At 40.2% G+C, this 14,024-nt stretch overlaps 1 protein-coding gene across 4 annotated transcripts in view; it reads right to left on the bottom strand.

Moving 5' to 3' along the window:
- Nucleotides 1-4,384: 4,384 nt before the first annotated feature.
- ccbe1 (collagen and calcium binding EGF domains 1) overlaps nucleotides 4,385-14,024 on the bottom strand; it is a 57,180-nt gene continuing 47,540 nt past the window's right edge. For all 4 annotated transcript variants that reach the window (XM_079524761.1, XM_079524760.1, XM_079524763.1 and 1 more), the window contains 5 exons: nucleotides 13,240-13,348; nucleotides 12,773-12,912; nucleotides 10,529-10,564; nucleotides 7,276-7,311; nucleotides 4,385-4,828 (listed from right to left, as the gene is read on the bottom strand). In XM_079524761.1, the coding sequence (XP_079380887.1) occupies nucleotides 4,574-4,828; nucleotides 7,276-7,311; nucleotides 10,529-10,564; nucleotides 12,773-12,912; nucleotides 13,240-13,348 (576 nt within the window). In that variant the 3' untranslated portion in view covers nucleotides 4,385-4,573. The remainder of the gene's footprint in view (nucleotides 4,829-7,275; nucleotides 7,312-10,528; nucleotides 10,565-12,772; nucleotides 12,913-13,239; nucleotides 13,349-14,024) is intronic.

Raw genomic sequence — 14,024 nt, forward strand, 5'->3', positions numbered from 1 at the left:
CTACAAGCTCACAACGTGTGCATTGCGATACTAGTGAGTTTGTACATCTGCGATTTTCACTATTTCTATTATGTATGTTTGAATTTGTTTACATTTTTGTGGTATACCTTGTTTTGCCTATGACGTCACTTACCCAAAGTAGGGACACCAAGTTGAAAGTGGTATAGTATAGGCATAAAAAGACAATGTTCTATAAATGTCCTCAAGGCCACATAAACAGATTATGATTACGTTTAAATTATTAGTATATCAATATTATCATATATGAAAAGGTTGTTTGTAATAATGAATGTATGTTACAGTGTTTAAAGGATGTTTAATAATAAGAAGTTAAATAAATGTGTTCCATGAACATAATGGCTATATCCACTTTTAGCCATATCCACTTCTATTTCAACAGGTACCTTTGCATCAGTAGAGAAATACTTTGAAAATACACACTATTTTAATGAGAATGCCTGGTGTTACAAAACAGTACTCTCATCACTGTATATTGCTCTGTCGACAAAGACTGAGATATTTAATGTCAATGAAGTTCATTTGAACGTGAACTTAATGACTCTGGCCATAATGTATGACAATGGGGGGTGACTGTTAATCAGGACAGTAGGCTAAAAGCTATAATATACAGTATTACCTACCTTTTACACATCCTGATGCCACATGCCATTGCAGTGGGGGAACGTTCAGCAATTTGATGGCATTTCTATAATTGTATATGATATATTTGTGGTCCAAGAGCAAGGCCGTCTTTTAATAGTAAGTAAGTAGCCTTGCTGGCAGGAGCCTATCTCCTGTTTCTGTAGCGTGAGGCAGCTTGATGTACAAGTACACCCCCTGGACATGACGCTAGTATGTCACAGGGACTTACCCCCAATCCAACCCTTGATGCTGAGTGTCAAGCAGGGAGGCACTGGGTCCCATTTTTAGTCTTTGGTATGACCCGGCCGGGGATCGAACCCCGACCTCCCAGTCTCAGGGCAGACACTCTAACCACAAGGCCACTGAGCTGAGTCTTTTAATGGGATGGTTGTATTTAGATCGTGTCAAGGTCGTGTCTCACCTAGACACAGGATATGACTTTTACCTGATGGTCAAGATTCCATGTATCTCCTGCATGAGCAAGCAGGCAGGCTCTATTAGCTCAATGGTCAAAATGACAGCACAGGATATCCGGGTTCAAATCTGGGGTAGAAGAGGAAAGTTACATAGTGGAGCTTTAACATTAGATGTTATTATTGCCAAATAAACACCCTTGAATAAATAATCTTTTAATCTGTCTTGTCTGTAATATCACAACCCTTATTGTACTTTAGCACATACTGTACTTAAATATGTTATGTATACCTTTTACTACTGCATTTTCTAGATATTGTAAACTAAACCTGCACGCACGCACGCATGCACGCACACACAGTCACACTCACACACACACACACACACACACACACACACACACACACACACACACACACAGACACCGAGTAGGAGAGGAAAGAGATGTTGAGATGTATGTCAATATTAAAGGACGACATCACTACTTCAAGGAGTTTAAAGGGACAATTCACCCTTTTTGCAAAAGAATATATGTTAATGACGTTTAGAAAATTTAGAACACTTTCCTAGGGTCTTAGATATTTTAGATTTTAGCAGTGTCTATGATGTCACAGACACTGCATGGTCTCACCCCAAGAAAGTGTTCTAAATCTTCTAAACGTCATTAACATATTGTTTTGGTTGAAGAGTCCCTTTAAGTATCTCAGGGTCTTGTTCACGAGTGAGGGAAGGATGGAGAAGGAGATCAGCTGGAGAATCGGAGCGGCAGGGGCGGTATTGCAGTCACGCTGTACCGCACTGTTGACAAAAAGAGAGTTGAGCCTCAGCCTGAAGGCAAAGCTCTCCGTCTACCGAGCTGTCTTCGTTCCTACTCTCACCTATGGTCATGAAGTGTGGGTCATGACCCAAAGAATATAAGGTCACGGATACAGGTGGCCGAAATGAGTTTTCTTCGACGGGTGGCTGGCACCTGCCTTAGAGATAGGGTGAGAAGTTCAGTCACGAGAGAGAGACTCGGAGTAGTCGCTGCTTCTTTGCTTGTAAAGGAGCCAGCTTAGGTGGTTTGGGCATCAGGTTAGCATGCCTCTCGAGCGTCTCCCTAGGGAGGAGACCCCTATCTTATTCTTCATATAATTGGTCCTCACTAATGTTCATGATAAAAACCACAAATATTTTCTACTCTAATCTGAGTCTCATATATCATTGATGGGGAATCGAAGCTAATAGAAACTGCAGGCTATTCTATTTCATCATGAACATTAGTGAGGACCAATTATATGAAGAAGATAGGTTGAAAAGTGGTGAAGTGGAAAAATCCATGCAAAGGTGGTGATTGCCATCTAGTGGAATATGGCAGGTACTGAAATACCAATGCAGAGGTTGGAGTATTTTAAACATCTGAAAACATCTGCTCAAAAATGTTCAGATGCTTCTCTACCTCCTTAGTTAGAAAATGAAAGTGTTTCAAAAACAACAAAACCGTTGATAAAAGTTAAATATATAAATTAAAAGTTCCTTTTAAGTTTTTATCTTTTAAGTTAGTATCAAAATTAAACTACTGAAGGGAAAAGCTGGGCAGCTGACACCAGCCTGAAATACACATGTTAAGTTAAAACCCACAGAAAAACACATCTTCGGAGATGCCAAACTGTTATAGACAAAATTAAAATGATAAAAAATAAAAATGTATAAAAGAAAAGAAAGTAGTATTTGATAAGATCACTACTTTGTTCAAATCAGATGGGTTTGATTGCATTTACCCCACTGAGTGGGAAAAGTGGTGATGGTTGCCATCTATTGGATTTAGTGAGTTACATGTGGGTTTTAACTGTTCACAACTGATCAATATTTAAAATCACAGTTCACCCTGGTTTGTTGATGAGCTAACAGGTGATCAATGACAGAGACATTGGAAGGTGTCGACTCATGGCTACTGTGTGTGCAACATGAGAGGTTATATGAAACCCACGGGACAGAGAACATATATGTGGCAGGCATGGAAACGTAGATAGTCTGAGGGATTTTACCAATATGATTCATTGTGCAACACGCTTTTCCTTGCTGTACTGAAGATGACACCACTTTGTTCTGGTCAGCAACAGTGGACAACAGTGAGACAGACTATCATGCAACAATAGGCCTATGTGTTCCGAATCGATTATAGAAACATTTACCAATACACAGGATAAGATGAACAATTCTCACTGAGTGAACGTTCATATTCAAGAATTATGCCATGATGCGCTCCTCTAAGTCATATATATAGTTCACACATTTAATGATAAATACATTCATATTTATGGTAGATAACATAAGAAGGGTAGGGTCGATATCAGAATACAATTTGGGCTAGATAATGGGTAGTGTACTTTGCCTGACTCAATGCAACTGCAAAAAAGTCACTCATTCATTCACTGCATTGCTTTCACACTCAAATGATCACCTCAAACCTCAAACATTTTAAAATCATTCAATTGAAATTAATCAGTGGAATTTCATAATCATTATTATTATTGCTTACTGAGCGCATTGTATAGTAGTAAAGTGAACCAAAACTACACAAATTAAGTTTCACGCCAGTTTTGCTAAACATGCTGGGCTTTTTTTTGTTTTTGTTATCATAATTTATTGATTTATTTAAGCTCCATTAAGCTGCCATTAGCGGTCCATTTCGTCATATAGATCAGTGATTTTCAACCAGTGGTCCGGAGACCACCAGTGGTCCTTGAGGGGTTCCAGGTGGTCCCCAGCTAAGTGATGGAGAGTTGGTAACCAAATCAACCCTTATAGATCTTTAACTCTTGAGAGTATAACATGAAACCAAATTGACCCTTTAGGGTCCAAATTATTATTAAAACATCTGTATTACTTAATTTACAATAAGTCTATATTTTCTAATATATTTAAGTTACATTTTATGATAGTGAAATTCACTTTGATTGGGCAGAAACCTTGCCCAAAATTTGAATCATACGTCATAGATATGTCTTAGATGACTGACATCATAAGCTGGCCACATGAAGTCCAAAATCCACATTGGTGCCACATACTGTAGATCCCGAGAGCTACATGATTCCGTTATCGTTATCCCTTTCCACCACAGATAAGAACTCAGTAAGTGTGCTCCCCCCATCCCCATGAACCTATCTGGGATGTCCCAATTTAAGAATAAATTATAATGTATACCGATTATGTACAGTAGACAAACCTATTTAGAAGTTTGATTCGAGTGCTGTTGATGTTGGGCCGGAATTCACCAAACAAGACTTGAGGGACAAGAGGGCCTGAAGGATCTGGCAGAAAATAATATAAAGCTAAGACTGCTAAGAATGATCATTTTATACAAAAATAAAAAATAATTGAAATACACAATCTTGCATAATACAAAAATAGATATCTCTGATCAAAAGGCATACGTTATGTTTTGTAATTAGTTAAATAAAACACATTTAATATTTACACCTGCCATAACCAAGCAATGGAATCCATTGTCTTCAAATTGTCCAACCAACTCTGATCAGTCTCGAAATGGTTTCCTTTTGCGGTTCCTCTTTAATCCCCCACCAATCCAGGGTTTTTGGTCTTTGAAATCTTCCCCGGAGCCCATATCTAGGCTGTCCTGGTTGTCCCTCCAGCTGTCAGGGACCATGGGGATGTTGTCGTCCCCTGAGGAATGCATCGGTCGGCCGTACACCTTGCTCTGCAGATCAGCAATGTCGTTGCGTATGTCTGCCATTAGCAGGAGCAGGAAATCAAAGGAGCCTGGCGGTCCCTGAGGGTCAGGTACAACAGAACATTAAAGGAAAGAATTCACATACATGTGGCACTCTTTCTCAAATACACACTGCCTTTAATATAAGGGTGTAGTCATCTTTATGATCTGTTGACCAGCCGAAATCAGCCAACATTCTCACATGTCTCCCCCCCTCTTCCGCTCCCTCCATTGGCTCCCAGTTGCTGCCCGCACATGGTACAAAACACTGATGTTGGCCTAGAAAGCAACCAAAGGTATTTCACCCCCATATCTTCAAAGTCTGACTCTGATCCTTGATCCTGATCCTTGATTTCTATGTATTTGATGTATGTGTGTTGTTCTTGCTTACTGTAAATCACTCTGGATTAAGTTTTATCTATGGGATCTTTATCTATTCATTCTGTCTCATCCTTTTCTGTCTCTGAATCAAATAGCAAGGTGACTATGTATTGACCTCTGCCCTTTGCAATTCATCACATAAAATAAGAACCTGTTTCCTGTTGCCTGCCTTCCTTACAGATGTGTGGACTTCATGGTAAAAATTCAAACCGCCCACCATACAACAAATGTGAAAAACATGTCAAGCGTGTCAAGATGCAAACAGTGCTCCTTTCACTTGGCATGGGTGAAACAAGGATAATTCATAAGACAAATGCAATTGATTGTTCAGAATTGCTGCGGAGAAAGTTTTAGGCCTACTAATGACTTTATGCTATCTAATGTATGTACCCCCACAATAGGACTATGAAGTCATTGCAGAGCAGCAATGGTCAAGCAAAAAATATACAAGGGAAATAATTAATGTGACCTGCTCTATCGACATTTCTCAGATGCATATTTGTATAAAAACAAATAATAATATATATCTCTATGGTTGTTTTGGGTTTTTGGCAGATTAGTTACATATTTATTAAATGTATAAAAAATAAATCACACCCGTGTGAAGTGAGGGGCGCTAATAGGCTATATTAAAGTCTAACTCATGTTGATTTTTTTGATGTAATGGTGATGTAAAACAAACGGTGCCAACACAAACATTAAACGCCATTAACTGAGGCACATTATGATGAAAGTTTTCCCTTCATTGTCAATGGCGTTTACAAAGTAAACATTGAATTAAAGACAAACATTAAACCTGTGTGTAGGAGAGGCTAGCGCCCCTCAAAATACAGCCTTGACTTTCATAATTCGCAAAATTAGATATAGAAGATAGCTTTGAAGCTTTGGACACATAAGTAAACCTACCTAATTTGTTACCAAACCTTTATTTATTTATTTACTCTTTATCCACACAGTAACATCCAGAGCAGTGGTTCCCAAAGTGGGGTCCAGGGACCCCCTTCCTCTGCATATGCAGAGGAAGGCAGGAAGAGCATGCAGACTAGGTGCTGCCAGACTTACTAAAGAGCTGCGCACGTTCTCGGCTGTGCGCAGCTTCTTTTTCCGGGTTTTTAGACAGCTGGTGGAAAATAAGCTGCGTACAGCTTAAGACGTGCGCGGCTGTCGACTGTTTTGCGCTTAGGTGTGGAAACACTGACTGGTGAGCTTAAGTAGCCCGCCCAATTGGTCAGCTGACTGCCGCATCGGCGAATGACATGAGGGACTTGCACACACTTGTACACCCACATAGTAATGCAGCATGTTAACCCCTTGAGTATAGTATGCGCCTTTGAGCATGGCATGAACCCCCTCGAGTATGTCTGACTGAACTAACTCTGCAAGCTACGTCTCATTTACCAAATGGACTCTTATGGGACTGTACCTCTGAGAGTGTACAAATGGAACCAAATGGATTTGGTTCCATTTGTACTCTCAGAGTTAAATTAACATTGATTTTACAATATAAATTGGTGGCCAGAGATAGAAATGCCATTAAATGGGGGTCCGTCTGTAGACTAATCATCACTAATGCATGTCAAACTGGGGGTGCTTGAAATTAAACGGGTTGAGAATCACTGCTAGAGCCGTAAAAACCTTCTCTTATGGGGTCCCTGACATATCTCTTCAAAGGGGGTCCGCGGGCTAATTAGTGTCAATTTGGGTGTCCTTGACACAAAAAAGTTTGAGAACCACTGATCCAGAGGTTTGCCCATCACTGCTTGTAGGGAGGCTAAAGTCTGACTTATAGTTATTTGGATGTCAAGTCGTTAATGCCACGAGCTGCTTTGTACTGTTTTAGGCCTCAGTTTAAATTATGATCTAAAAATAAACATATTGTCACTACTTTTCAGTCAGTGTACTTGGTAAGTTATATATTGTCAATTATTAACATTAAAATATACTTAATAACACACTAGGTTAGGATTACCAGATGTCGGTCACATTAATGTGTTGTGTATGATAACACTATTTACATACAGATGGACATGATCTTTTTGTTGTATTTCTATACACCATCTTACAGAGAGACAGTGTTTTATTTAATAACGGTATTTCATGTGCATTGTATAGATGGGCAGTCTTACTGGTGGTCCGGAGGGCCCAGGAGAACCTCTCTCGCCCTGGGGAAACAAAACAAATATTTGGTTTAGATGAGTTACAGTAACTTACAGTGGGAAGAGGCATGGAAAGACTTCATTGTATTCTGATCAGGGCATCTTCTTGGGAGCCTATAGGAGAAGGAAACTTGGCATCCCTATTTTGGCCAAATACTTTAGGCGTCCCTGTTTAGGCATACCTATTTTGGCATCCTTACGTATCCTAATTCTGGAGACCCTAAATAGGATATGAAAGTTAGGAAATAAACATTTAATTCCAAATGATTGTTCAACAAAGGATAAATGCTCAGGTTGCAAAGTATCATGGCCGCCTGACTGTTGATCTAAGGTTCTAAGGTAGCTTACACACACTGGATTAACTTCTGTGGTTGTTACTGATGTTCAGGGTCACACTGGGGCTGTGGGTGTTTTGGCAGATGGTTCGAGTTTGTTACTTGGAAAGATAGATTGCTATCGCCCTTAAATCTATCCACAAAAGTGCCCAAGCTGTGGTTAGAGAATAGCAAGGTACGAGGTTAAAAAAAACACAATAACCTTCACGGTTCCCTAAATTATCACTCAACTAAGCACGCACACATTACTGTGGAGGGATAACGTGAAGGTATTTTTTAGTTTTTTTTTCTTTTTGGCTCTTATAATTATGTCCACTATGGTTTGCATATGTGTCAAAATAAACAAACATAATCATCTATTAGACAACAATCAGAATAGTAATTATTAAACTAAAACAACAAAACATGAATCTCTCAGATCTATAATGTGTCCGTGACATTTAATCGTACGAGGGAATAATGTTCTTAATTATTATAATGATATTTCTTTACTTTTTCTGTTTTTAAATGCAGTTTACAAGTTTAAAATTGGTTCTGTTTTTCTTAAAATCCTTGTTTCTAAGAAACAGTTTTTAGGATATGTTTTGGGCTTTTTCTTATGTGATAGTGTAGAGCAGGGTTTCTCAACGTTTTTGTCCGGGGACCCCCGGAAATGCTTTGGCAATGTCTCGGGACCCCCACCCCGCCCCCTCCCGACCCCCAATATAAATTGACTGCTACAATAACCTTAAAGGGTAAGACCACTTTTTTTTTAGGTTTGAGTTGTGTAGTTACCTTGCCATGATGTAACTCCACATGTGGACAAGAAATTAAAAAAAAGGTTCCAGTGATCAGAATTGATAATTCAAAATATGCTCCTCATTGATTTACATTGTATGCTAAAACGGCTCTCAAAGTCACTCTTTTAGTACGTAAACAAACACAAACAAAGTTGATTCAGACAATATGGAGCTTCACCAACATTCATGTGGTTTTATTTTTTCATAAAAATGTTAACTTCCTGTTGATTTGTCCATTTTATTGGGAAGAAAACCCGGACTGGATCCGTGGATCGGGATCCAGATCTTCAAATAGTAAAATCAACAGGAAGTTAACATTTTTATGAAAAAATAAAACCACATGAATGTTGGTGAAGCTCCATATTGTCTGAATCAACTTTGTTTGTGTTTGTTTACGTACTAAAAGAGTGACTTTGAGAGCCGTTTTAGCATACAATGTAAATCAATGAGGAGCATATTTTGAATTATCAATTCTGATCACTGGAACATTTTTTTTAATTTCTTGTCCACATGTGGAGTTACATCATGGCAAGGTAACTACACAACTCAAACCTAAAAAAAAAGTGGTCTTACCCTTTAAACCATTTTGGGCGGGAACCCCTTTTGGTGTTTTAAGCATTGTTATAATTTAGCTATTGAAAAATAGCAGATCTACAAGCTCATAGCGCGCCGCCGAGTGGCGCGCTATGAACTTGTAGGTCTGCTATTTTTGAAAAATCGTGAAAATTAAAAATTAAAAAAAATCTCTCTTTTTTTTTTTTTGAAAATATTTTGGGGACTCCCCAAAATAATTTGGCGACCCCCCGAGGGGTTGCGACCCACGGGTTGAGAACCCCTGGTGTAGAGTAGACTGAGAGGACATGGAGAGAGAGAGATGGGGAGTGACAAGCAGCAGGTCGTCAGGATCGGGATTCGATCAGGCTGGATTAGCAGACTGACAGCCTGACGTCTCCGCCAGCCGCCCGGGCCAGTTCTTTAGTTTTAGATCCCTCATTTCAGTCAAAGCTTCTGGAGTCAGTAACCTTACTTAGAGGTGCATTATTCGTGTTCTGCATTCGTACATTTTCTGTCCTACTGTCCAAGCTGCAATGTACAGAACAAGTGAGAAAACAACTTAACTTAACTACCATTAAAACTGTTTAGCTGCATAACCCGCTTTCCACCCTATTTAATCCATGTAATACGCTAAACCCGCTATTCGTTTTTTAATAATTCAAAAGAAATAGCGGATTTGTCACGGACCTGGTGACGAGGCCGTCGCGTTATGATGACGAAACCGGAAATCGACCCGTGCTCTGGGCTGCAAGGGCTTCTGGGAATATGAGTTCAATGCAAGTGAACGGTAGTTTCAACTGGACTGAGTCCAGCAGCCCTCACTGCTTGTTGTCTCGCATCGCGAGTCGTGGCGGTGGAATATTTTTCGGTTCGACAAGACGACAACAAACCATGGAACTATTTTCAGGGGGATTTTCATGAATCAAAGGCGCAAATACTTCGGTGTATGCTCCAAAGGTAATGAAACAATCTCGGCAGCCTCGGTACATGTCACCTTTTAATCTAAAGCCGTCAACGTGTTAAAACAATGTGTTGTCTTTTACGACTAAAGGTGGCCAAATTTGACTGAGGGACTGCCATTGGATTTTTTTTAATTTTTGTTTTGTCATGTCATATGAAATCAGGGAATCATAGCTTCAAATTTACATATTGGTTGTTCAGTTTGACCCACCAGTTTTGGAGATATGGCTTATAGTGTCTTGCAGAAAACAGCGAGTAGAGAAAACAGGCTTGAAAGGTTCACTTCTGTGGTCTCTAACATTACACCTAGCTACATGTTTAAGCATTTATTTCATATTTACATGTCGATTTCAGCTCTGACACTTATTTCAGACATGCTCTAGAATGTGAAGAGAGATAAAAACTTTTTTTTTGTTTTTTTCCTCTGGTGAAAAGCTGGAGTTTGCACGATGGCAGGCTCTCAGTCAAATCTGGTCACACTAAGGGTCTTCTCACATCGATTCTGGCAAAACGGCCTGTTTAGTATTAGTATTAGTATACTCACTACAGTAGGTCCAACAAGTACATGATTAGATGTGAATTATCATATCTTACCTTCATGCCATCTTTTCCAAGCGCTCCTGGGGGCCCCTGTTAAAATAAAATCAAACCAAACAAAACAAATCAGATTATCATGGTTCATGTTGCATGTGTCATCTCTGCACGTGTATCGTTTTAATGAGGTTTTATGAAATTATTTCACATGAAGACAGAGTTCCTTTGGAGTGATAAACGCATCACTGATCTCATCATTGTGGTCCATCAAAAACGATTATGAAAGATCCACTTTGGCCCGTTTGTTCGGTCCGTTTTTGAGTTGACGTCAGAGGCTTTGTCTCTACAAATCCTTCTTGATCATCTTCTTATCATGAGGTGTGTGGGACATCACCACATTAGTTGTTGGACTGATCTTTGGATCGGTCTGGTGACTCATACCGTGCTCCACACGCATCACCCTGGAAACCCTGAGATGCAGTCAAACAAATTCTCCACTTGGGACGGCGGCAGATCCTCTCTGAGCTTGGCAACTAATTCAGAATCATTATGAAGAGGGGATCTATCCTGTTTTGGTCAGCAACCAACCCTTGTGTATACTAATATAATGGTCCAAAGAGTAACATATAAACATTGCTCTTTTGTGAATATCCCCCCCCACCCACCCCCCGGTTCACCGGTTTCCAAGGTTTAAAAAATAATAATAATGATGATAATGATGAATGAATCCAATTTGGAACCCATGTGCACTGCCCGGGCAAGTTGACAGAGACAGACGCACGCACACGCACACGACTGTCCCACATTACATAATTCATAAATTGCTCATCTCCTACAAAAACAGTGTACTGTATGTACTGTATGTATGTACTGTAGCTCACGGTCTGTCCTGTACTGTACTGGTGAGTCGCATGAGTAGCTCAAGGTGTTGAAAGGCTGATATTTCAACATCCAGCTTGCATAAACAGTAGAGATTTCCCAACCCCAAACTACTACGCATGAATATATCTCCGCTGTAGTTATATCACACGTTCTGGACGCAGGTCCTGAACATGAAAGTGGTACGGTCAACTCACAAAGACAAGATGACCCATGAGCCTCACCAAGCCTCGAGCCAATGAAAACACCACACATGCGTCCAGCATATCCATCCAAACTTCTCGGCTGTTATTATCATTAACATATGTCAACTAGACTAGTGGACTTTTCATTTTGCACTCAAATCTTTGGCAGCACGTGTGTGCGTGCGTGTGTGAGTTTGCGCGCACGTGCGTGCGTGCGTGCGTAAATGCATGCATGCATATTGGATATTATTGGCAGGGGGCGGGCGGCTATGATTTTCAATCTATCTTTCATATTTGTCAAATTGAGATTTTTGTATTTTTCCCCATGGATGATGTCGATGCAGGGTGTCTTGTCCGGCTCCCACCCAGACTCTGTTCAAGAGGATTAAATCCACAACGACTCTCCTGAGGCTGAACCAACGAGCAGGGAAGACAAGGACATTGAGAACGAGAGCTGTGAGCTGTGTCCTAGAATGAACAGCCAGGGAGGTCACAGTCAGGACATTCGCACGCACGCACGCACGCACGCTTTTTTTAAAAGCCTAGAATCAAGCCATCCAGGATTCTGGTGAGCCATGACCATAACACCTTTGATTCTGTGAAAACATTACAAATAAAAAACACTAAACAAAGGGTATTGTATATCATATAAGTGTAGTATATCATATAATTATTATTATATATTTATTTTCTTCACGGAATCAAAGATGTTATGGTCATGATTCACCAGGATCCTGTATGGCTTGAATCTAGGCTTAAAATAATTGATATTTTTGTAAATCTCGATGGGAAAAATTAATTGGAGAGTTTTGGTGGGTCCAGAAAACCATGCCCACTGCTATGCTCTATAGCAGGGGTTCTCAACCTTTTCATATCAAGGCCCATTATTTATTTGGCATTTGATCCACAGACCACCATTTAGCCTCGCAGACCCAAAACTGAAGAATATTTTGTTATCGTTGTATACGATTCTAAAAAAATAACACTTCTTCCATTCTCTAATTGTGTAGACTTGTTGTAAATTAAGTAATGCAGATGTTTGACAATAATGTAACTCTTGAGAGAGTAAAATGAAACCAACGGGTCAATTTGGTTTTTATCTTACACTCTCAAGAGTTAAAGATCTATAAGGGTCCATTTCGTTATCAACTCTCCATCATTTAGCTGGGGACCACCTGGAACCCCCTCAAGGACCACTGGTTGAAAACCACTGCTCTATAGCCACGGTATTTCTACTGACCATGGGTCCACGTCGGCCCTGTTTGATGTGAGACAGGTCTGGTGACGGTCCGATGGGTCCCATCAGTCCTCTGGGGCCAGGTGGACCAGGGGGGCCAAGCAGTCCTCTAGGTCCCGGGGGCCCCTCTGGGCCTGGCTCTCCTAAAACAATCAATAAAATGACTAAAGTAACGCAAAACCAGTTCAATCGCAGTACTAGGAGTCTAGGGATTCACATTTCTTTATGGCTGTTGGTAGGGTGTTCCACATTTTAGTGGCATAGGAGCTAAATGCATGTAAGCCCTTATTTGAGACGAATCTAGGTTGCACGTGGTTTGTTAAACTCCCTCTGATGTTGTGATTGGTACTTGGGTATCTTAGTGCCATAGCGAATCTTGTAGACCAGGCCCCTTGTAGACCAGGCCCATTGAAAGACAGACAGACAGACAGACAGACAGACAGACAGACAGACTGTAAATTGTGTTTCACCTGGGGGGCCAGTCAGGCCAGGGGTTCTTGGTAAGAATGAGTGTGATGTGAACATTTTTTCATTGGTCATCTGCTCGTGGACCTCTGGATTGTTTGGAAGCATGGTGATCTGGAATAGGAATGGATAGATGAATGAATGAGCAGATTCAGAAAGAAAGAAAGAAAGAAAGAAAGAAAGAAAGAAAGAAAGAAAGAAAAGAAATCAACCAATCAATCATATTGTGCAAAGTGGAAAATGTTTACATAATTTTAAAGTCTCTGTGTGTGTACAAACAGGCAGCTGTCTTTGAGGCTTTAATTGATTAGAGAGAGCACTGACGAGCAGAGAACAAGTTTGACACTTTTATGGCCCAATCAAAAGGGATCAATTAAGCACTCTGTATATCTTTTTTCATCTTATATCAAGTTTACAAAGTGCTTCACAGTAAACAAAAATACAATAACGATCAAAATCTTTTTTATTTACAGTGCAACAGATTAGAAAAAAAGTCTGTGTGATAGTGGTGAGCTTTTAAAAGAGGACACTGAGTTTGCCTGCCTGAGGTCCCCAGGCAGAGCAGAGAGGCCCGTAGGCCTATGGGAAATGCCTCGTCGCCCTTTGTGACAAGGCGAGATTTTGGAACTGTCAATAAGGCTTTGCTTGATGATCTCAGGCAGCAGCCTGGCTCATAGGGAGTTAAGAGATCACAGATATAAGCAGGGGCCTGACCATTCAGGGCTTTAAAAACAAAATCTCAAAATCAATTCTAACACTCACAGGCAGCCAGTGAAGGGCTGCAAGGACT

This window comes from Electrona antarctica, assembly GCF_951216825.1.
Source record: "Electrona antarctica genome assembly, chromosome: 16".
Classification (NCBI taxonomy): Eukaryota; Metazoa; Chordata; class Actinopteri; order Myctophiformes; family Myctophidae; genus Electrona; species Electrona antarctica.